The sequence below is a fragment of the Agelaius tricolor genome, unplaced genomic scaffold, assembly GCF_023055355.1.
Source record: "Agelaius tricolor isolate 1412-34295 unplaced genomic scaffold, bAgeTri1.0.p SCAF_5, whole genome shotgun sequence".
NCBI lineage: Eukaryota > Metazoa > Chordata > Aves > Passeriformes > Icteridae > Agelaius > Agelaius tricolor.
Genome location: NW_027269265.1, coordinates 16,910,899 through 16,933,387, shown reverse-complemented (window position 1 = coordinate 16,933,387; position 22,489 = coordinate 16,910,899). Strand labels below are relative to the sequence as shown.

The window sequence follows — 22,489 nt, the reverse complement described above, 5'->3', positions numbered from 1 at the left end:
TACTATTAGTTTTTAATTATTAAAAAAATTAAGGCAAATAATTTTCTTCAAAAATTTTTTTAAAGGCACTGCATTCCACTGAAGTTTGATGAAATCAGAACAACCAAGAGCTGCCTGGGATCATCATCTTACTTCCTCCTTTCCTTCTTAAATGTAAGGCTGGTTTTGCTATTCTCTCTGGCATTAGTTCCAATAAGAATCTTTGCTATTGATCTCCAAATTAATGTACAGATTCTTTCAGAATTCTCTGGTGTATGAAAAGGAAAAATTTGTCCAGGTTCTTAGATTGAACACAGCCCCCTCTTTTCAGTCTGTTCTTCATGCAGAAAACCAATTTTCCGTTTCCAAGCCCTGTCTCCAATTAGCCATCCCACCTACCATTCAGTATACATTCTAGCTGTCCTCAGCAGAAACTGAAGTAAAATATTTAATTGGAGTTTGGAATTATTTTTAGACACTCCCTAATTCTGTCTCACTCTCCTGAGCACAGTACCCCCATTTCTTTCTTTTTCCTCATCTTATGAGAGAATATTTTACATTTTCTTCAATATGCTTTGAAAGAATTAACTTTATTTCACAGTCTTAACTTTATCAAAATACCTTCTGACCTCTTAGATGAAACTTCATTATATTTTCTTGTATAACAAGACTTTTGAGATGGTTATTTAAATCTGACATTCATCCCACTAATTTTGTTCCCTTCATATGAATAAATCCTTCAGATACTAAGATCTTCCACATATAAGGTGACTATCCTGCCCACATGAGCACTTAAATCCAGAAGAGCACATATAAAACATTCTCTCATATACAGTAGTTAGATTCTTGTTTCTCATTATTGTTAGTCTTCATTAGCGGACTGCAGTTCAAAAGGTAGAACAGATTAAGTGCACATGCTCAAGAACCAATTGTATTCTTTCTTTTTAACCACAGCTGAAAGAGTGAACAAAAGTGGCATTTATTTAAGTTCAGTATAAAAAAAGGAATAATCCATTGGTAGAAAAATGTATAAACTAGAAAGCACTCTGGTTTCACTTTCTTATTTTAAAAACACATTTTCAAAGAATGAAGCAAATAAGCCAAGTGGTTAAAAACACATTTTCAAAGAATGAAGCAAATAAGCCAAGTAGGCGTGCATAAATCAACACAACCACCTTCTCCTGTTGTTCCTTTCCTGGCTTTGGGAAGCAATTAGATTTCTTTGCTGAAAAGTAACCTTCTTCTCTAGAATAGACTCTAGTTTTCCCCATTACAAGGAGAAAAGCTTTAACTGAATAGGAGGGACAAGCTGGATACACAAACATGGACAGGAAATCTGAAAATTCCATATCAGCAAGCCTATAACAGTAACAGAAAGGGAAAAGGATTTATCCCATTTCAATATACTACTCAGTACACTGACTAGAACATGGGCCAGTCAGAAGTCAAGCCAGTAAGAGTTTGTTCCCAAAGCAACAAGTACACTATTAATAGCTTCATTAACAGTGTCATATCTTTCATTTTACTGATGTAAAGTGCTACTGATTTCTTCAATCAATCAGTTTATTCTATTACTACTCCCTAACACAACATAAAAGGATCCAACTCAGACTTTTGCTTTCTTGTCTTCCCACTGAGACTCAGGTCAAACGAAGAAAGCATATATGATGCAATTTTATGTACGATACAATTTTATACCAAAAAGCAAAATATAACAAGCATGCTTCCAATTGAGTGTATATAGTAGAAGAAAGCAGACAAAAGAATGTAAGAAAGCAATTCAAATAAAGAAAATAGTAAGTATGAAATTATGCTAAGCCACAGCATGAAAAGTTATGACAAAAAATGGCTTCCACAGGAGAAAATTCAGCACACACAGATACTATTTCTAATAATCTTAAATGTTTGTATTTTTAAAACATAAAGCTTAAAAATGAAGATTTAAATAAACCTTCACTGCTGTTACCTGAAAAGAATCACCTTGGAGTCTGTAAGAAACTACCACAATTACATATCCTTAAGCAAAGTATCATTTACTTTAAAATGTTTTAAGTATCTTCTGTGGTTATTCCAGTTGCTTCATGGCAGAATGTTGTATTTAAAATATTGTAATTAGTTTCAACAGCATCTACAGTCATCACTTAATGTAACTGAGGTTTCAACACATTCTCCCTTGCATTAGATCGATTAAGTATTGGTTTGAAAACACTGCATGCTGCATAACTCCACAGTGAAGCATTTTAAACAGCATCACATTTGTATTGAGCATTAGTTATGTGACCTAAAAGCTCACACCAGGATAAAGCTTTCACTGCCAGAGTAAAGGTGGCTTGTCCCTATTTGCTTATAGCAATGACCAGAATGTTTCTCAAGTTAGGAAATTAAACTTCATCAGCAAAACATCTTAGGAAGGTTGCAGAACCTCTGCTACTGGAGGCTTTTCAGAATGAATCACTACTGGGGTGATGCAGGTATAACTGACTGTGTCTTGGCCCAAGCAATTAAGGGACCTCTTTGAGGTCTGACCTCCTCAGAATCCTGTTTTCAGCAACTCCATGTGGCAGCAAACATTGCCAGCTGACAGATGGTCACTTACCAAAAGCAAAAGGAACTAGCTCCATTCTGATCAGGTCACTGGCATTTAATGAAATCCAGTAATTAGCAAGCAGCAACCTCTGACACATCTAGTGCCTGAGTCTCAGCTATCATAGTCTTGAGACTGAACAAAGCTTTTTGACTGCCCTGACAGTCTAGACTTCTGAAGCAAAAAACCTCAGGCTATGAGCAAAACTGCCTATCAAAAAAGTGGAAAAAAAACCCAAAAAACCAAACACCACAACAAACACCAACTACTCCTCCTACAAATGCCATTCCAGGATACCCAAGGAATCCTTGGATTCCTAAAGCTTGAGGAATCTTTTATATTAGACAAAGATTAGATTATCTTAGACAAAAGACATTTCTGGAGCAGCAAGACTACAAGAGGAGGATGAAGTCAGACAGGCATGCTTACTCAACTTCTTTTTTTACTTTACACACACACACAGAGTCAACCCCATTGTCAACCCACTGAAGGAGCCTTTTCTGAAAGGGGTCCCTCAAAAATTATCCTGCTAACCTGAGTGAACAGAATAGCTTTGCACTGAAAGCCTAACAATTACCTGCTATGGTTAAGAGTATTCCAGGCCAAGAAAGATTTGGCCAATCTGTTCACAAAGAAAAGAGGGCATGAGAAGTAGCAATGAATGACTGACAACAGTTTAACAGTAAGACAGGTTATTTCAGAGGTACTGCCTAAAGACAAGAGGAGGTCAGGCCACAACTAGTCTGAACTTGAAGACTGACCCTTATGAAACCACAAATTTACTTTGTACCCCAAATGCAAGAGTTGTAACACTAGCGTGATCTCAGACCAATGGCAAATGTAATAAAATTCAAAAAATTTACAAATCCAGCCCATGTTTCCATCAACGGGAGAGAAAGACATCCTCACATAAATGCATAATTGTTTATAATTTCATTTTTGTCAACCCCTCTCAGATCCACACTGACCATTTCAGAAAATCGTGATTGCTTCTGCCTAGGAATATGCAACATTTATCTATGAATATTAATGCTTCCTTGTATCTACATCTAACTATTTAAATTTAACAGCAAGGTTTCAATTTTTTAGCCAGTTAAATTTAAACTCTAAAAACTTTACTTCAGAAACAGAAAAATATCCTCTCAAGTGATTTAACGGCTTAATTAATTTCTAGAAGAATCTATATGAATTACAGCCTTGCTGCCAGCTATTAATGGCTGATAATACCCAAAAATTTAATATCATTTAACCAGCATAAAAATCCTGCAGACCTCGATGACAGTCCACATTCATGATTATCCCCATCTACTCAACAATGCATCTAACTTAATACTGACCAAAAAATAAAAAAGCATAAACACCCTAAAAAGAATAAAAGCCATTAGTCTTGTCTGTATATGGGGCTGTGTATCCCTTTAGCAAAGAAGAAAAAGTTTTTTTTCATTACAACATGTTAGAAATCTCCAACATTGTGCTGAAACCCACAATACCACAATGAACATTATTCATCTTAAAAAATACTAGGATATGACTAGGACAGAGTTATGGAGCCAACAGCAACCCTACAACAGATTAGTTAAAAAATGGAGCATCTTATTTAACTATGTATCAAAATTACTGGGTTTTTTCCCCCCAAAACACACTCTGTAAACTCAACATGATTATCAAAACCATGTCTTAACACAGATTAAGTTTTTCACAAGCTATATTAAATTGTCACAAATTTTCAACCATATGTTTTCTTTTTTCCAAAAATAATGCTGTGTTACAGCGTGTGACCTCCAATTTTGCATATCTGTGGAAATAAAAATTGAAAAAAATATGCTATGCAATACAAAAGTGGTATCTCCCTAAAGAATGGTCCAATTACCAAAACCTCAGCAAGAAAACAAAATCATACATAAGAGTAATGCTTCCAACATTTAACTTAAAAATAGTGTATCTTACCCCCTGTTCCAAGAACTTTCAGGAGCTCAAAGTTTTCAATGCCAACTTTCTCTGCATGGCCTGTCAAATTTGCTGAAGGGAAAAAAGAAAAAATTACATCAGATATGTCGTACACCAAAAGATCACTCTGACATCTTACTACAGCCCCAGTAAAACCAAGTTAGCAGTTGAATTAAATAAGCAGTGCTAAGAAGACCCCCCCAATTTCATACTATATTCAACTTGAAAAGCAAGGGAAAGCAATTTTCTTGCTGCCATCAGTGTACCCAAAGGTCTAAAATCCCAGAACAGTAATTGAAGCCCATCTAGTCTGTATACATCACCTTCCAGTGTATCACTGGGCACCTCTGAAAATAGCATGATTGCTGTCTGTACCTATGTGATTGGAGATTACAGACAAGGTGGAACTGGACTATCTCTTAGCCCTAGCACCCTGAATACTCTTTATTCTTTTTGGATTTCACTCTTTTTGGATTATATAGTCTATGGAATGACAATCAGAGCTCCAACAGCTGTTCATGCATTTAACACAGGATTGTTAAAGACTCTCCATTAGTACCAAGTAGAAATTACCCTAAGTCTACATAACTCATAAGTATGGAAAAAATCTAAGCTGCTACGAAGTTATGTCATTTGTTACACAGTCTGGAAGCAGGAGGTTCTATGTTTATAAAAATCTATACCGCTTTGGGTACTTATTTTGTCTAACATACATTTTTCTAAGCAGGGATGTAAAGACCTCTGTTTGAAAAAAGGGATTGTGCAGGGTTAGTTTCTTGTTTACCTTTTTTTTTTTTTTCCATTTCCTAAGCTCCTATAAGAAAGCCTTATGCAGTTCCATTTTTTCCATCTTTGATTCCTGTCATACTATTATGCATCAATTTGCATCAACATGACTACAAACCATTCAGCAAAAGCCCTCACTGAAATGATCCAGGCTAAAAAACAGCAAGACAATAAAGTAACTAAGCTTGATGATTCATGTACAAGTTCAGTTCCCTGATCCACTTTACTGAGCAGCTTCATAAGCACAACTAAGGATGCAGCATCAAGTAGCAAGTGAGTCAATATGCACCACAGGAGCTGAATGGAGCTCACTGTACTGCTCCTGATAGCAAACAGAACAAATACTCCTGCTCGAGCTACATCACAGTAGTAAGAAGACAGCAGTAAGGAGGCCACTCTCATGTGCCAGTAAAGGAGTTATAGCAAGACAAACTGAGTTAGTGTCTGTACAATTAGGGTATCTTCTGTCACAGAAGGTAAATTTCATATTTAATAGTACATATTTAATATTACAATTTAATATTACATATTACTCTTCTTAACAAGTACTGAAAATGGTACTCAACATAGACAGTTTTAAAACACAGTCTTTCCTGCCAGGGACATCAGAAGTCACAGGCAATTCTAAAGAGACCAGGACTACAGTATCCATTTTTTAATGAAGGAGTGAACATCACTGAAGAGATTCAGGTCACAGAACTTCTCTGGACACCAGCTAAGTAAGTGCTGGACTCAGGGTGGGAAGAAAGTTTTCACTTCAAAATCCATTGATTTGGATCTTCCACAATGGACTACTCCAGAAAGGCTCTCTCACATCCTTTAAGAGTGTCAGCAGAAAGCTTTTCAACTAAACACCCTTCTACAAAGTAAAACAGTCACTTAATCCTACCATATTCTTGGAACTGAACATGGTAGGATTAAGGAAGTTAGAGGAAGAGAGGAACCCAGAGAAATGCTGCTTCTCCAGTAACATGCTGAAGATTTGCAGTGCTGGCTGCAATCCTAAAATGAGATTAAGCCTTAAAACGCAATCTATTCATCTAAACTGTACCATAAATTCACATTCAATAACATTAGTAAAACCTTCTCCACTTTCATGAGGCGGCACAATAAAAAGCTGAGTGCTATCTAGTTTGAATTATTATGTACTTGTTTCAATGTGAGCTGTAATTTTGCACTTTCCCCTTAATTCCATTTTTACTTCCACTCAGGATGCTTAATGGCCTTAGCCTAAAAAAAATCTTGAAGGTTACTGTAATATTATTTTCATAATAAAAGGAGAAAATGACACCAGAAATAAGCATATGGTAACTGCAAAATAAGACCCACCTCATTCTTTTTACATTATACTGAGGAAAAAAGCCATCCCACAAGACAGCTAAAGGATGCTGCATAACACACACAAGTATGACAGGACACTTGAGGCAAACTCTCTCACAATTACTCCCCATAAAGCAAGAAGTAAAATTATCCTTCATTTAAAAATAGGAATAACAAATCTTCAAAGCTCTAAGAAAAGATGAACAATTCCCAGAAAGTGCTCCTCCCAATGTTGCCACATGGCAATGGTTTTGCTCCAAGAGGTTCAGTTGTAGTGCTCAGTCCATCTCTGCAGTCATACTGCAAAAAAAGCAAGCTGAAGAGCCTGTTTCTGCCATTTTCTAATAACTCCCCTAGAGCAGTCCTTTGCCTTCATCTGCTGAAAGCAGGTGCAGCACTTTGACACTTTAACAGAGATGAAGTGCAGTTTCTCCAGGATAAAAGCTGTCATTCCAACATTTCCTTCAACCTGCTTTCAGAAGCATAAATCTCAAAAGATCAATTATTCTATTCACCACTCACTCCCAGGAAGCTGAATGGCCATTTCTTGAGGACCTTTCACCAGGGATGCTCTCTGCAGTTACAAAACTGTTTCAAAACTGAGGATTTTAAAGGGTTGCAATGAGACCACTACTACTACTAGGACTGACAGAACAGTGGAAGGCTTCTCACACCCCAGACATCACTGTGCTGGAAATGGTGTCAGAACCCAATCCAACAATTTGCAAAATGCACAGCCTGTCTGTAAAGACTGCAATGGGATGTACATTGGTGAACAGAAAGCAGTTTCAAAAACAGAAAATTTACTTCTCCATGCACTTTTTCCTTCAAGTGTCTGGACACATCAGCTTAAGAAGTGCACCAAGGAATGGAACAAAATTTGGACAGGAAGAGAAGCACTGCCCAAGTCAACAAGATGAGAGTTTCTCCACAAATAATATGAAGCTACACATGACACTAAAAAGGGATGGTTGTACAGAATGGGAAGGAAAAAAGCTAACAAATCCCCTTGGAGATTAGCTCACTACATACTGGCTAATCTCCAAATTAGAGGTAATAAACTAATCTCCAAATTAGAAGAATCTTGCATTTACTAATATTCTACTGTAGTCCACACCAATCAGCATTGAACCAACATGGTTAAAGAGAATATGCAGCTGAAGGCAACAGCAAGAAATATATCAACTCAGAAAAAAATAGCAAATGGAAAGGCCAGGACATCATAGCCCCCATAAAGAGAAAATAGAGAACTAGTCACCATCATCACCTCTGAAAGCAGGAAGAAAGGAAATATCCAGAAATACTACCACTGCAAAGACAAGCCTCCCTCTACATGCAGGGACACCAGAGCACAAAGACCAGTGCTGTCATTTTCAGTCCCCTGGAAACAGGGCAGCCTGTCTATCCAGACTGCCAGCTCTCCTTGATGGAGGATCTCCAGATGATGTAAGAAACATGACTGCCACCTGCACTACACCTGAACTTCGAGAAGGCCACAAGGGAACTAAGAACTGTGCAAGCTGGTACTGTGCAATGATTCTGTAAGCTTTTAATTGCACTTCTAAGATCTTGAGAAATAACATTTCAACAGTGTTTGTTTTCAAGTTAAAATGTGCTCTGTCCTCTGCTTCTGGACCCCACTGCCTACAGGTCTTGAAGCAGACAAACAAAGCTAGAGCTTCCTCTACTGAACTAGATTGATCTCTGCCTGAAAGTTGAGACTTGTCCCTGCAACATAAGACCAATTCTTCAGTTTCATTGAGCAGAACAATAAACCTCAGGCAATTTTAAGAACAGAGAAAACAAGAAGGAAAATTAAACAAGAAGACATTCTGCAATACTCCAAATATTAGGTTGCAATGTCTAGTATCAGTATCAACTTGATCTTAAACTGTTCATTCAGAGAATGGCCCATCCCCATCACCTAAACAGATCTACTGAGGTCACAGCATCAAAGAACAGATGTTGCTTTATAACTTGTATGTTAATGTCTTACTCAGAGTGGAGAGAGGGTGCACACTCCTTTTGGGGGGAAAAAAACCCTGACACCATGCAACAGAAACTATGCAACTATTATTTATTAGACACTGAAGAAAATGCATATGTTATCTGTTACCTGCTATATAGAGTCATACTTTGTTACTGGTTACAGCAACTAGAACTATTTCTGAAGGAAGTAAAAGTATCCTGCAGTCATTGTAATCTGAGAGACCATTGCCACCGAGTAAGTGTCAGGTCATTGAACAAGAGCACCATTTAATCAGCTCAGGGTACTATCTTACAAGCCTTAAGTGGAATTTAAAAACCATAACATCTTAATATTTTTCTTAGGCAAAAGAAAGAATGTAGAGCAAATGTAAAACACACACAGAGTTCTGAACTCATGTAAAAGAAAAGAATATACAGTTCATGTCGCTCTGAACTTCAGGGTATCAGTTGAGGTAACTGGGCAGGTAACTGCTGATTCTCGAGAATATTAGATGCTTAAGGGTAAGACCACCTGAGCTGAGAAAAAAAAAATTTAAAAATTTGAAAAACATTTGGTTAAAATTCAAGCTCTCACAAAGCTGCTGATCCTATTCTAGAAGGCTTGGAAGCCAAACTTTACACAGTCAAAGATGACAAAGACCTCTGAATTACCAGCTAATACAGTATGTATACATGTGTGTATGTACATGTATGTATAACAGCATACATGTGTACTGCATGGAATACAGTATGTGGAAATTCAGAAGCATAAAATGCAGTGGAAAACACAATAAGAAACTGTCACTACCATCATGAAAACAGAAGATAGAAGACTATCCCACCAAAGACATTACTTGCATATAGAAAGCTGAAATAAATATAAAAGTCCAGACGTCTGAGATTAAGGACACAAACTCGGTAGTCTGGACTGGAAACTGCTCCATGTTAAGATCCATTTGCATTCAGCAGCAGCCCTTTTTCTCTTACAGAGGTGACTTCATGAGGTTTTATCATTACTGTGAGCTGAATCACTATGAGGTCACCAAGACTGAACCCTGAGGCACCTCCATGGTCAGCTAGAAACTTAATGTGTAGCAACACTCTACGTCACATAATTGCAAAAAAAAAACCACCAAAAAAAACCAAAAAGTAATTAGACAAGATGCTAATGAATAAAATTGCTACAGATAATCTAATGCTGAAGAGAGTTGAAACAATCAGATATCTAAAGATTGCGCATATCCTCTCAAACAAAAAATTATATCTAAGTACAAGACACGAATCAACTTCAGTTTTCTCTATCATTAGTAATGAACGAAATAATTTATAGAAATTCAGTCACAGGCACCTTGGACACAGTATCAAAAGTAAGAGAATACAAATTAATTTATCAACAAAAAAAGAGCAACTGATAACTTACATGTTGATGGAAGGTATTTACATATTTGGTTACGCAGACATTAACAAGAAAACTTAAGAATTATCCTCTCCCAGGTAAAGCTTTTATAACCATCTATCCAAGACAGCCTAAAATATTTACAGCTGTCCAGGAAAATGAGAAGAGGAAACAGCCACAATAGATCCCAAAACAAACCATAAACCCAAATAAACTGACTGCATGTAACATGAGTTTTTCACAAACCAGACTGTATCTACAGACTGAGTCAGAAGCAAAGAAATCTCAGTAGAACTTGCACCTTGTTGTTGGGATTCTGTAGGGGGGAGGAGACAGAGAGCATGTTTACCATAAGATACCAAAATATGTAATGATGGGGATACAACAGAAATATTTACTTGAAAAATATATTGGAAAAACATCCTCAGATACCCAAGCCTTGTCATATGGTTAAGGAATTTCAGCAAGTGTTCTTTGAACTGCCTTCTGAATAAAATTCTAAGATGTATTAACATGGCATGTAAGACTCCTGATTGTTTTGTGGAATCAAGCATGAGCTTTTAAACCATCACATTTAGAATACGTTGGATCAGAGCTAATAAACAGGCTGACAATGAAGACTGCATCTATTAGTCCTCATTTATATTACACATTTTACAGAACATCACTGAAACAAGACAGCAAAACGATCAGTTGTACCAGACCCTTGGACAGATCTTTTTAGCCAGGTTTGTTGAATTCCAAAGCCTGGTGGGAGAAAAGCAAGCAAACAAAAGAAACCCACTCAACAAAAACAAAGAAAAAGCCACAAACACAACCCAGGAAAGATCAATAGCTGTCCTTCTTCATAATCAAGGCTACCAGAAGATAAATAACAATAAAATCCTAGACTACAATGATTTTTTAGAACATATTGATTGTGTAGAGTAAAATCCAGAGATTGAAGTGGTATTAAAGATGATTAATAAACTTAAAATACTCTTTGTAGTTCCCACAATCCAAGAAAACATATATTTTAGTGCACAAAAGAGAAAAGTAGAAGCAAAAGCAATCCAAGCTTTGAAATAGCTAACTATTAGTACCTCCTGATCCCTAAACAATATACAAAATTATTATTATTTATATATTTTATAATATAAAATATATTGTTTCGTATGTAATAAAATATTACATCTATATGTTGTAAGTAAGTAAAAACAAAAAAATAAATCTGTCTTACAGAAAATTTGATTTTAAAAATATATTTTAAGTCTCATAAAGTTTCCTTCTAAAAAGAAAAAAAAAAAGTACTGTACAGGTGCCAGATGTACCTCCACAGTGAAGGCTGAATTCACAATTCAGTGCATGATCCATCATGTTTTTTAGTCATAGGAATTTTCACAGTTCCCTAGAATGTAACATGAACCTTCTAGTTTACAAATAAATCCATTCTCATTGAAGATCCCATTCTAGAAGGTATAACCAAAAATTTGCAATATTAAACACTATAGATAATCCACGTATTTATTTTCTGAAGCCTTTTATAGTTTCATCTTGAATTATAAGTTTGACTCAAGGGGGAGTTCCAAATTCTTGTGCCTTTGGAGTTCTGCAGGCTGTTGCTACATGAACTTCTGGGCCATACGTGCCTTTTCTCATGCATGTCTGGCAAACTGCAAACTAAAGCAAGTTCTTTAGCCTAAAGATTGTGATAACATTAAAACAAATCCAGTATCCTCTTCAAAACAGTCTTGCTAAAAGGAAAAGAACAAGACTTAGCTATTGTAAAGCAAAACAAACAATGCATTTAGACCCCACTGCCCATACATTCACAGAATGTCTCAAGCTTCCTTCAAGATCCCAGTTTTGGGAATCTCTGCCTCTCCCTGGGCAAAGCAGGGAGTTCAAAAGCATGCCACAAGATGGGCAACCTCCTGCCAGTCACTCACACACACTTAAGGTATAGGATCCTTTGATCCTTTTTTGCAGAAACAAGAGGAGAAGGGGAGGAAATCTCACTCTTAACTGCTCTGTTTCCTTTTTATCTTCTGATATCACAAGCCTTTTCTTCTCTTTCCATATCCTTCTCTATCATGTAAAATGTTTCCTCTGATAGGCTTTATGTTTGCCATTGTTCAGTTCTGAAGCATTACCAAGCAACAGAAATGTTAAGATGCAACAATGTTCTTTTTTCAGTGTAAACAATATGTATTTTCTAAGGACTGCAAAAAGATTAAAAGTTGCATTAACTCTGAAAGTTAGCCCTCAAAAAATAAAACCTTTCCCTTTACAAGATTCCAGAAATAAATGCTAAAGAAAACGTCATTTTCTTATTATTTTCACTGAAGTGATTCAGTGAGAATCAGAGAGAGTCACCACTTCCTACTATTTCAACTTTGGCATATTTTTGCTTCTACTTCCTGAAAAGAGATTCCACTTTCCCCAAAGACTCATTTTCCTTCCCAAAGTGAGACAAGTAAGACAGTGACTATTCTGAATTATGAGCCTTCTATTAAGAACAAAAATGGTTTGGTGTTAGGAAAATAAAAAACTTAAACACAATTAGAAGAATATCATTATTAAATGATATGAGTCCTAAAAGTCACTGCTCTGTCTTATCTGCAAAACATCATATATATACACACCGAGCAGTGCCCAGCATTTGTAACAGAGCACACAACACATGCTATCATACAGATGCACTCAAGAGTTCCTTCCCTATCACAGACCCAATCTCCATGCCTATCAAGTGATGTTTTTCCAGCAATTACTTTTTGGTCATACAACAGAGGAATTTCAGGGCTATGAGATAAAAAGCTAAAATTAAACCTGACCCTACATATCAAAGCCAGCATTGTAATTTCAAAGTTTAAAAGAAGTCAAGCTATGGTATGATAGGGTTAACAATCAGCTGGTCTATGCAGAAACAGCACTGCATATGCTCTAACTTAATGCATTTTCATATGCCTCCATACTTGCTTGGAGCTAACAACAATCATCTGTTTCATTCTTTAAGATCCTTATTTCATCTTAAATTCAAATTCTAAAGTATATTCACTTACTCACTTGACCATAATAAAAGCCTGTCCCTAACTCATTTAACACTTTTAAAGCAATCCCAAGACCATGTAATTGCAAATGCAAAGTGTAACTGTGGGTTTACCTGCATTCAGCTGATTTGAATTAGTCAGCTTGTTACCGTGGGGTTCAAGTAACATCTTCCAAAACATGAACAGATACTCCCTTCTCAAAGAAGCCACTATTTCGGCTACAATAGTAAATTCTTTCAAAGCACCCTGGAGACTAACCTCTTTTTCATCTGCCAACTGACAGCTACTTTCAATCTGTAATTCTAAAATATTAAATTAGTCACAGAGCTAGCAGCATCAAAGAAAGAGCACAGAGATGAAGGAAACACTGGAATCTAAACAAATTGCACAATAAAAGGATATTCATTATATAGAATATATTTAGGAACAACAAAGATCCGCTTGCTCCAAATTCCAGATCTTGCCTGTCCTCTCACTCTCTTTCCCAAAATGAAGCAAAATTAAATTATCATCCTGCATATGCTTTAAAGATGTGGTGGGTTGACCCTAGTCAGCAGCTAAGCATCCACACAACCAGACCCAGTACAAAAAAACCTTTGAACACCCAAAGTATCCTATACCTTTATGTATTTCTGTATCAACAGAAGCTGACCACAACGTTTCTCCTCAAATTATTGTATCTCTGTGCATTGTATAGAGAAGTCCTGAACCAGTATCTCCATACGTCTTGCATAGCAATGACACTATTGACACCTTCGGGAGTAGGAGTCTCCCAGGAGTACATGACAGAGCAGCTCCCTCCTCCACCCTAGTGCTCCAGAAATAGACAAGTCATTGCTAGAAAGCATTTTTCAGAAAGCAGAGTATTCTAAACTGAATATGGAGAAGAGAACAAGGAGGGGAGTAGCAACTTATTCCTACTAAATTGAATTTCAGAAGCTTAGAAGACAAGCAAGGTTGAGAATTTTTAAAATAAAAATGAGAGCTGGTACTTCATACAGCTATATATGTGATCAGGATTAAAATCAAAGTTGCTTATTATGCTACATTGTTTACTCCTCAAACTATCTTTAAATAACAACCCTCAGGGATACATGTTCTCAACCTCTACAAAACAAATATAGAAAAAAAAAAGACGTAGTTATGTAAATATATTGAATAAATGCGTCCCATTTCCTTTCCCCTTACCTTTTCCACACTTCAGTGTAGCAACACCTATCGAGACAACTATGTTTTCCAGCAGCTCCTCCCTGAAAGAAGGAAACTACGGTCCCTTCGATTTCGGTAGCTATCAAGAGACCGCCTTTTTTTTTTCCTACCCCCCTCCTCCTCCTCGCCCCGCCGAGCAGCGGTGACAGCCGTGCTCCTCTGGGGCAACTCCCCGGACCCCAGGGCCGAGGGAAGCGGAGGCAGAACGCCACCGAGGGGAGCCAGCACCACCACCTGCCTTTGCATCGGCCCACCCGAGAATGCCAAATACATTAACCCGGCGAGCAGCCCTCCCTCCCAAACTTTTGCAGTGAACGGCATCATATGCTCCCTCTCACTTCATCATGGAGAAAAAGATGAGGACAGAAAAGAAATGAAGGACACGAGTTAGCAGCATCTTCATTGTTAATCAATACAGAGAATATACGTTCTGATTGTGTTTTACACGCTCTTCTTAATTGACGTTAAAATTTAGATTTACTGCAGTGTTCAAGTTGCCTGGAAACTTCTGAGAAGCAGAGAATCCCTACTAAAAAGAAATAAAGCTCTTCCCCAACACAGCAACCTACAACGGAGGATTTCTGTTGGATCTTTAAAGGTCATACGTATTTCACATGTTGAACTACTTCTCCAGAGGGTCGTCAAGTAACTACCGAGCTACAAGAAATCCATAGACTGAAAACCCAGATAACTCTGTGGTTACGTGTTGGCACATTCCCCACCCTACAATTCCGGCATTTCACCGAGGTCAGAGAAAAGCTGTCACATAAAACGACTTCATTTAGGACTGGAACAAACCGCCCCCCCCAGCTTAGCTATAGAAGTGGATCAAACACACAACTTACAAAAAAATAACGTTTATAAGAGAGCGTGGCTACCCTTCATCTCCTTCAAAAGCGTCCAATACCACCAGGAAGTGGGACAGGGAAGCCAGGCATGGAGCAGAAGTCGAAGTGAACTACTTTTTTCAGAAATAAGAGAAGGCCCCCTCCCCGCCCCCATCGTACGCGCTCCTGCCCTTATATCCCAGCTCATCCTCTTTTTTCCCCCCGCCACTGAGACTTCCCCACCGGCCCCACCAACTCTGTTCGCTCCCTGCTCAGCCGTGCTCTCCTCGGCGCGGGCCGCCCGTGCCCCTCCGCCCCCGCGCGACCCCCGGGCCCGCCCGCTCACCGTTCCTCAGCTCGTGCTTCACCGTGAGGAGCGGCAGCTCCGCTTCCCCCGAGGCTCCCTCCATGTCCTCACGGGCGGCTCCCCCGCCCCTGCCGCTCCCGCGAGCGCGGCGGCGGGGGGATGTCACCTGGCCCGAGACGGCTTCTATTTTCCAGGGGCGCTCCGGGGCACAGGAGCCATGCAGGCGCGCTGGGGTCTGCCGCTCTCCCCTCCGCCTTCTTGGAAGACGGGGTGGGAGGTGGGGCGGAGGTTGGGGCAGAAAACCCCAAACCTACACCGCCCAACAACAAACAGTTATTAAAATCTAGGGAGGCACACGCACGACAGCTTCCCTCCCCAGGCGCTCAGAACCAGCCCATGTCCTTGCGCCTCCCCTCCCCCGGGCTCCGGCCGCCCTCCCCGCCCGACAGCGGGGAGCGGAGCGGAGCGCGGCCGGGATAGGCTGAGCGGCGCGGGGGGGAGGAGGTGGGAGCGCCGCGGGGAGCGGCTCCTACTCAGGCACGCGCGCCCCCTCCCTCCCCAGGCCGGGCGCTCATTGGCCGCGCGCGCCCGCGAGCCCCGGCGGCCGTCGGGCAGAGAACGTTCCCCGCGCGCCGCCCCCGCCCTTCCGCCGAGAGCCGCGCGCCCCCATTGGCTCGGCGGCTGCGCCAACCGCCGGCTCCGCCCCCCGCCTTCCCCCCGGCCCCTCTACTCCCCGATCTTGTTTGTAAACATTCCCGCCCGCCTCTCCCGCTGACCCCCGACCCCCGCGGGAGGGCGGGCGCTGGGCTGCCGAGAGGTAAGGAACGGCGCTGATTGACCACTGGAGCTGGCAATCACCTGAGGGAGGGGCCATGGCGCCCTTCCTCGCCTTACGGCGGGTTCCACCGTACTCGAAGGGGGGAGCGGCCGTGGGCTGACCCACTCGCGGTGGCGGCCGGGGGGAGCCGGGCTCCAGCCTAGCGCGGGGATGCGGCAGCGGGATGGGAAGCGGGGTATCCCCGCGGGGGGATGCGGCGGGGCAGGGAGCAGCGAGGCACGGCCGGGGACGGAGAGATTCCCGCAGGGCCCCGGCCGCCCGCCCGTTGAGTCCCTGCCGTCCCGCACGGGAGGCGCGGGCGGTGCGTGCGGACTCGCGGCGGCGGCCGCGGCACACACATCGACAGGCCCGCCTGCAGCCCGCGGCCGTGCGCTCCGGTCACCGGGCTCAGGGGCCCACGGCGCGGGTGGCGCGGCCCCCGGTGCACGCAGGGGCCCCGCCTGGTGCCGCCTTCCCCTCGGCCGGGGCCTGGAGCGGGCGGAGAGCGTAGTGGCCTCTTGGGAGGTGGAAGAGGCCGCCTGTACTGAAGTGAAACCAGCCTTGGTGATCGCTGGAAGGGCGCACGGCCTGCAGGGTTATCGCAGCTCAGGAGGTGCCTGGCAAGGGCTTGCTGGTCGCAAGATAGGAGTGGGCGAGCTTGCTGGGGCCGTACATCCATGTGCCCGGTTCACCTTGCCTTGCCTGGGCCGCGTTCATCTGGTCCCTTCAGCTGCGAGGGAGACACTGTCCTCGCAGAGGCTTTGATAGCGTTATTGGGGGAGATACGGTTCAAAACACATCGGATCTGTTCATCTCAGTTAAGCCGCTCAGTCTGTTACGTTTTGGAGGCAAGCTGGTGTTTCTAAAGCTGTCCTCATTTCCTTGCAACAGATAACTCAAATGACTTTTCTCTCTATTTCTTATTTACAGTAATTTCTGACTGATTGCTCTTGAATGCCACTGCTTCTATCCTTACACACAAGCTGCTAATTCACAATGCCATGTCTCAGCAGTAGTGTTCACACAGACTCTAATTAAGTTACATCAAAGATCAATGAAATAAAATGTCTTATGTTAATCCATTATTCACACTCCAGTATTAAATATTTGTGTGTTTGTACACATATAGGTAAAAAATGCATGTACATGTATCCGTTTCTGCAGTTTCCTGTGGAGAGATTGAGTTTTGCTATTTAAAGTCGGTGAGATTTTCTGCTTCGTAATTGTTCATATACCAGACCTCAGGTTTAGGGTGCCTATGCAGTTGTCATCCCAGAAATTAATAATACTACCTAAGGGTTTCATAGTATTTTTGGTAAAACTTTTGAAGGTGTTTCCCACCAAGCACTGCACCTGTTCTGTTGAGGTAGCTCAACCATACACCACAGGATGTATGGTACACGCATAACTCCTCCAAAAATGTCCATCCAGTTACTGCCTTTCCACCAGAATTATATCAAGACTATAAAAATAAAAAGTCTGAACATGGGAGATGTTTTCAAACTGGAAAATACTTGATTCCCTAACTTTTGTCACTTGTTTTTAGAAGCATTGCTATTGCAGAGAGAGTAAGTATTATATAAAAAGTATAGTATTAAACAATAAAAGGGAAAATGGAAATACTAAACTGATTAAATTATTTATTAATTATTATTAAATTAATAAGTTTTTGCATCTTTGTAACTAATGGCTCCTGATGGCTCTCTGGTGGGGACTGTGAGATTTACTTACTCATTACAAGGCGTAATAACCACTTCTGATTATTCCATGTCCCAGATACTAGATTTTAAAGAGCCTGGTGCTATATTTCATCCAGTGCCTCTACTAGCCTACTCTTGGACTAACTGTCCCGGGCAGCCTCAGAGGAGAGAAGCTGAAATCTGACTCCTGAAAAGCTGAAATGTGAGGGGTGCTGGCATTGAGTCCAGTAGTTGTTAATAGTCTTGGTTTCAGATGTCCATAGCTTGACAGTCTGTATCTGCTTATTTGCCCCAGGCTGAAAATTTCTCTCAGCTAAAACAGCTTTAAAAAATGAGGCAATAACCCTAAAATACCAAACCAAGAATACTGATCCATGCTGACAATGCATATAATAAAACACAGTGATTATTGTGTATATTTCAATTTAAGATGTGCCTGGCCTTGCAAAGTACTACTGCATGAACTGAAAGTTCTTTATTATTACTGAAGGATCCCCTGATGTACTTGAAACATGGTCATTCCAATAAAAAAAAAGTTAAGATTTTTTACATAACAGTTTCTCCAGTGTTAAAATGTTTTTGCAGTGGGATTCTTGTGTCATGTCCAGAAACAGCAAAGCAGCCCTGCTGAATGCTTGGAAAGAATCCCACCTTTTGACAGACAAAAGAGCTATACTTGCACTGAAATCCTAAACCTCCTGTCAGGAGTCCATGAGTGCAAGACTGTGCTCAAGTTTTCCTTTCACCTGAACTTTGGGAGCAGTGGAGGGTTAGACTTGGTTGTGTACTTGACATGAGCAGAATGGTCCAGGCATAGTGGGCTGGTGACATGCCTCCATCATACAGCAGTATCACATGGCTTTGTAGGTGCTTTAAAGGACAGATAGACACCCTTAAGGATAGATTGGAATTACAGATAAGTGGAAATATACAGGCTGCATCTATACCAGAAAATAAAACTGATTAGGACTCATTCTGTAGGTGTCAGGAAGGGCATGACATAGCATGGTGCAGCTAAATTCTTTCCCCTTTGAAAGAGTGGCCTTTTTTTCCCTGCCTCCTGGATTTGTCGAGACAGCACACCATTACTGAGCTGTGCTAGCCTCCAGCTTGGATGTACAAAGACATTGCCTGGAAGAATACTGGCCAGGGACCCAACCATTCCTGGAAGCATGCCAGCAGTCAGAAGTATGGATAGTCAGGTGCCAGCACTGATTGGGCCTTTGTCCTGTTTAAGTCACTGCACTGTCACAGAGTCAGATGAGGGAGGAAATTTGGCTCAAGCCTGCAGCCAAAGCAGCATGAGAAAGTCCAGGAAGAGTGATGGGCTTAGACCCAGAGGGAGTACAGACTGGTCTGTAAAAGTTTTTTTGTTAGTTTGGAGAAGTAAAACCACCATTGTTATGTTAACTGTGCTTTTAGAAGTGCAGTTTAACTGACTGAAATTGTTACTTGCATTTAAATACATTTGTGTGTATGCTGCAACACTGAAAAAAACCTACTGTTTGTATGATGTGCATACAATAAATTACCCCTCTGGTATAAAAGGAAAAATATTTGATGTTTAAATGATTAAAAGCTATGGGGCAGTGCAGAGCTACTCATGATCCAAAGTGTCAATGGTTTTTGTTTTTTAAGCAGCATTTTCATATTCATGTGCACAACCCGACAGGTCAGTCAGCCAACAGTTCAGTGTTTGGGCTGAGCATGTGCTGCAAGTTTGGGAATTTGGAGTAACACCATTCTAAAGATAGATGTCCCTTCTCTACCCCACAACACAACTGTTCAAAAATATGTGTATTAACTTGTCATTCCTAATTGGGAAAAGAGGGAGGAAAAAAATGCTGTGGGAAATTCCCACATGGAAAGATATTATTGAGCTTCATTAAAGAAAAAGTGTCATAATATTTTATTTTTGGTTCTAAAAGAGGTGGTGTGCCAAGCTGGTTTGAGGGCTGAGGTGAAATTGAAATGCTCAGTGTACAGACATCTGAGAGGAAATGAGAGAGAAAAAGAAGAACACGCGTGCTAGAGCTGCATATTTCCAGGGTGCCAGGGCCTCACCAGTTTTGAGGTATTTAATTTACTTTGTTTCTGAAGGGGAGCTACTTATGGAAATTGTAATTTCTATGGAGCTAAAGTTGCAGGTCTTTGGTGCTTTCTTATGGTCATTGAATTGTTACATAAATAGGTGTTATTTTCAAAGGACAAATTTCGGAAGGCTAGATGATACAAAATGTTCCCCTTCATCACTCCATGGAGAACATTTGCAAAGCAGAAGAAAAAAAGGATAAAATTTTGGAAACCATAAAATGAATTTAGGGAAGGAGTCACTGTGAAAGACAAACATGACATGAAACAGCTTTTGTGAGAAATTTTAGTTTAGTATTAATTCTAGTTTTTAGTTTGCATATCTTCTCTGTGATTTTTATCTTTTGTTTAATCTGAACCTTTAATTGAACACTCTGTGCTTGATAACTGTCAGAAAAGTAGACTGGGTAGGTATATTTGTTGTTAAAAGTATTTTTTATGAAACTGCTCTGGGCAACAGTTTTATCTCTCTAAAACCACTTAATGTTTTTACCATGAAAGGAGAAGTTATGCTAAGCATCCAAGTCTAATAATTCTCTTAACGGAAGTGGTACAACTCTGTCAGGAAGTGGATCATTTCTTGAAAGAGTGCATTTAAGCATTACTGCTTCAGGGGTCCTGTTTCAGTTGGTATTCATTTCTTCACTGAAAAGTGGTTGGTTTATTTTTTTCTTCAGTCACCGTACAGTTGCAACTACCATTATATTACAGGCAGCACTTTCAAAAGTTTAATTATGAAAAATCTACCTGGTTATAAAAGAGGGGGAAAAATTGTCATGTCTCTCAGTTTCTGGTGAGGAAGAGGAGAATGAATGAATGCTGTCGACAGGGGACAGAAAGCAGCACTAGCCATTGACACAGAAATAGGGGTTTATTTCACTTTTTGAACTGCTAAAGCTTCTTAAGGTAGGCAAAAATAGAATTTCTGTTTAATAAAAATAATTGACTTTTGAATCCCAATCCTTACTCGCAATAGTTTGAATTTTTTTCAGATTTGTTGGAGGAAACACGGAGGACTGTTCTACATAATGTTGTCATTAAACCTCAGTAATACTCCCTGTGTAAACTCAAAGTCCTTTTCAAAAGACCTGCATGTGAATTCTCACTATTTTGAAAATTTACTGTCAACTTTGGAGAAGGTGACCTTAGAAAGGAGAAGTTAATCAAGGTGATCTGAAAGCTAGTGATGATAAAATTAAAACTTATAACTCATCGTGAAGACTGTGAGTACATTCTGATAGTTGCAGAACTTATGGTTCTGTTTTCCTACCCCAGACAAGGAAGCATAAATATGAGGAAAAAAGGGTTTAAATGGCAGAACTTAAAGCTGTGCATTGTAGTTTTTAAAGAGAGCCTGCAGAAAGAGTGAAAAGAAGTGCCACATAAAATGAAGGGGGAAGGACAATTTTTGAAAAGCATAAATGAAAAATAATGAATTAATTTCCACAAGTTTTCTTCTAATGATGTATTTAAAGCTATTGCATCTGTTAAATTACCAATGAGCAAAAAGAGATTTAATGAAGTGAACAATTATTATAGAGGTTCCTTTCCCTTTGTATTGAGAAAAGCTGTCTGATTATTGATTTTGAGCCTATTCTTTGAAACTTAAAAAAATAAGATGGCTCCATGAATTGAAATAATGGAAAAGAAAATCTGTAAACAAATGGATAAATTAAGATAATATGTTTCAAACTCAGCTGGTGTATCTCCTGGATTTTGAAAGGAGCTTGGAGCTCCTCAGAAACAATATGAAAACTCCCATTAGTTTCAAGTACTATATTAGGTGACTAGAAGGCACCTCTTAACATAGAGTATTATAATATTTTATAATACAATAAGATTTAATATAATCAGCATTACATTACAACTAAAAACACCTTTAAAAGGACCAGGAAAATATTTTGATGAAAGATTTGAAAGATTACCCTTAGTTTTAAAGAACAAAAAGAAACTAAAATGTGTTGGAAAACCAATAGATAAATGTTTCCGTTAACATGGCCTAGATATAAAATACTATTGTGAAAAATCAAGTAGCAAAAACTATGAGAGTGAATTACAAATTTTCAATACATCCAAAAGATGGGGATTTCTAACTTCACCTGCATAATTGACACTGGTACTGGTACTGTAAACTGTGTGACTTGGGACTAGAGCTAACAGGTAACTGGTATTGAAGCAGTTCTATAATTTCATTACTGTTTTTCTTAATTTTTTCATCCCATACTGATTTATTTAGATACAGGATGCAAAGTAGGGTATCTCTAGCTCAGCATTGCTGTCTCAAATGCTGGCCAGGAGCAGCTGCATAGTGTCATGAGAGTCTGTGGTTTAACAATGCAGTTCCTAAATAAAGATGTCCATTTGCTTGCTTTGACTTTGCCATTTGCTAATTTCATCTGATGACCCATAATGATTTAGTTACAAAAGAGTGTGAAGAATTGTTACCTTTTATTTCTTCCATGATTTCGTTGCATCTGTTCCTATTGCCTATTTCATAGGCAAGCCCGGAATATGAAGCAGTAACTTCAC

The 22,489-nt window shown here is 39.9% G+C and overlaps 2 protein-coding genes across 10 annotated transcripts in view; one reads left to right on the top strand and one right to left on the bottom strand.

The window, feature by feature from the left end:
* The window catches only part of RPS6KA5 (ribosomal protein S6 kinase A5), a 67,625-nt gene extending 51,654 nt beyond the window's left edge, over window positions 1-15,971 (bottom strand). Inside the window, exons 1-2 of one of the 2 annotated variants that reach the window (XM_071426611.1) lie at window positions 15,392-15,971; window positions 4,511-4,582 (exon numbers count right to left, since the gene is read on the bottom strand). In XM_071426611.1, the coding sequence (XP_071282712.1) occupies window positions 4,511-4,582; window positions 15,392-15,455 (136 nt within the window). In that variant the 5' untranslated portion in view covers window positions 15,456-15,971. Of the gene's footprint in view, window positions 1-4,510; window positions 4,583-14,197; window positions 14,219-15,391 lie in introns of those variants that run through there. The other variant, XM_071426614.1, reaches the window with a different exon arrangement.
* Window positions 15,972-16,036: 65 nt separating this feature from the next.
* DGLUCY (D-glutamate cyclase) overlaps window positions 16,037-22,489 on the top strand; it is a 48,670-nt gene continuing 42,217 nt past the window's right edge. For 3 of the 8 annotated variants that reach the window (XM_071426624.1, XM_071426618.1, XM_071426616.1), the window contains exon 1: window positions 16,048-16,169. The gene's annotated coding sequence lies outside the window, so the exon portion shown is untranslated. Of the gene's footprint in view, window positions 16,170-22,489 lie in introns of all 8 variants that reach the window. The other 5 variants (XM_071426626.1, XM_071426615.1, XM_071426617.1 and 2 more) reach the window with 4 other exon arrangements.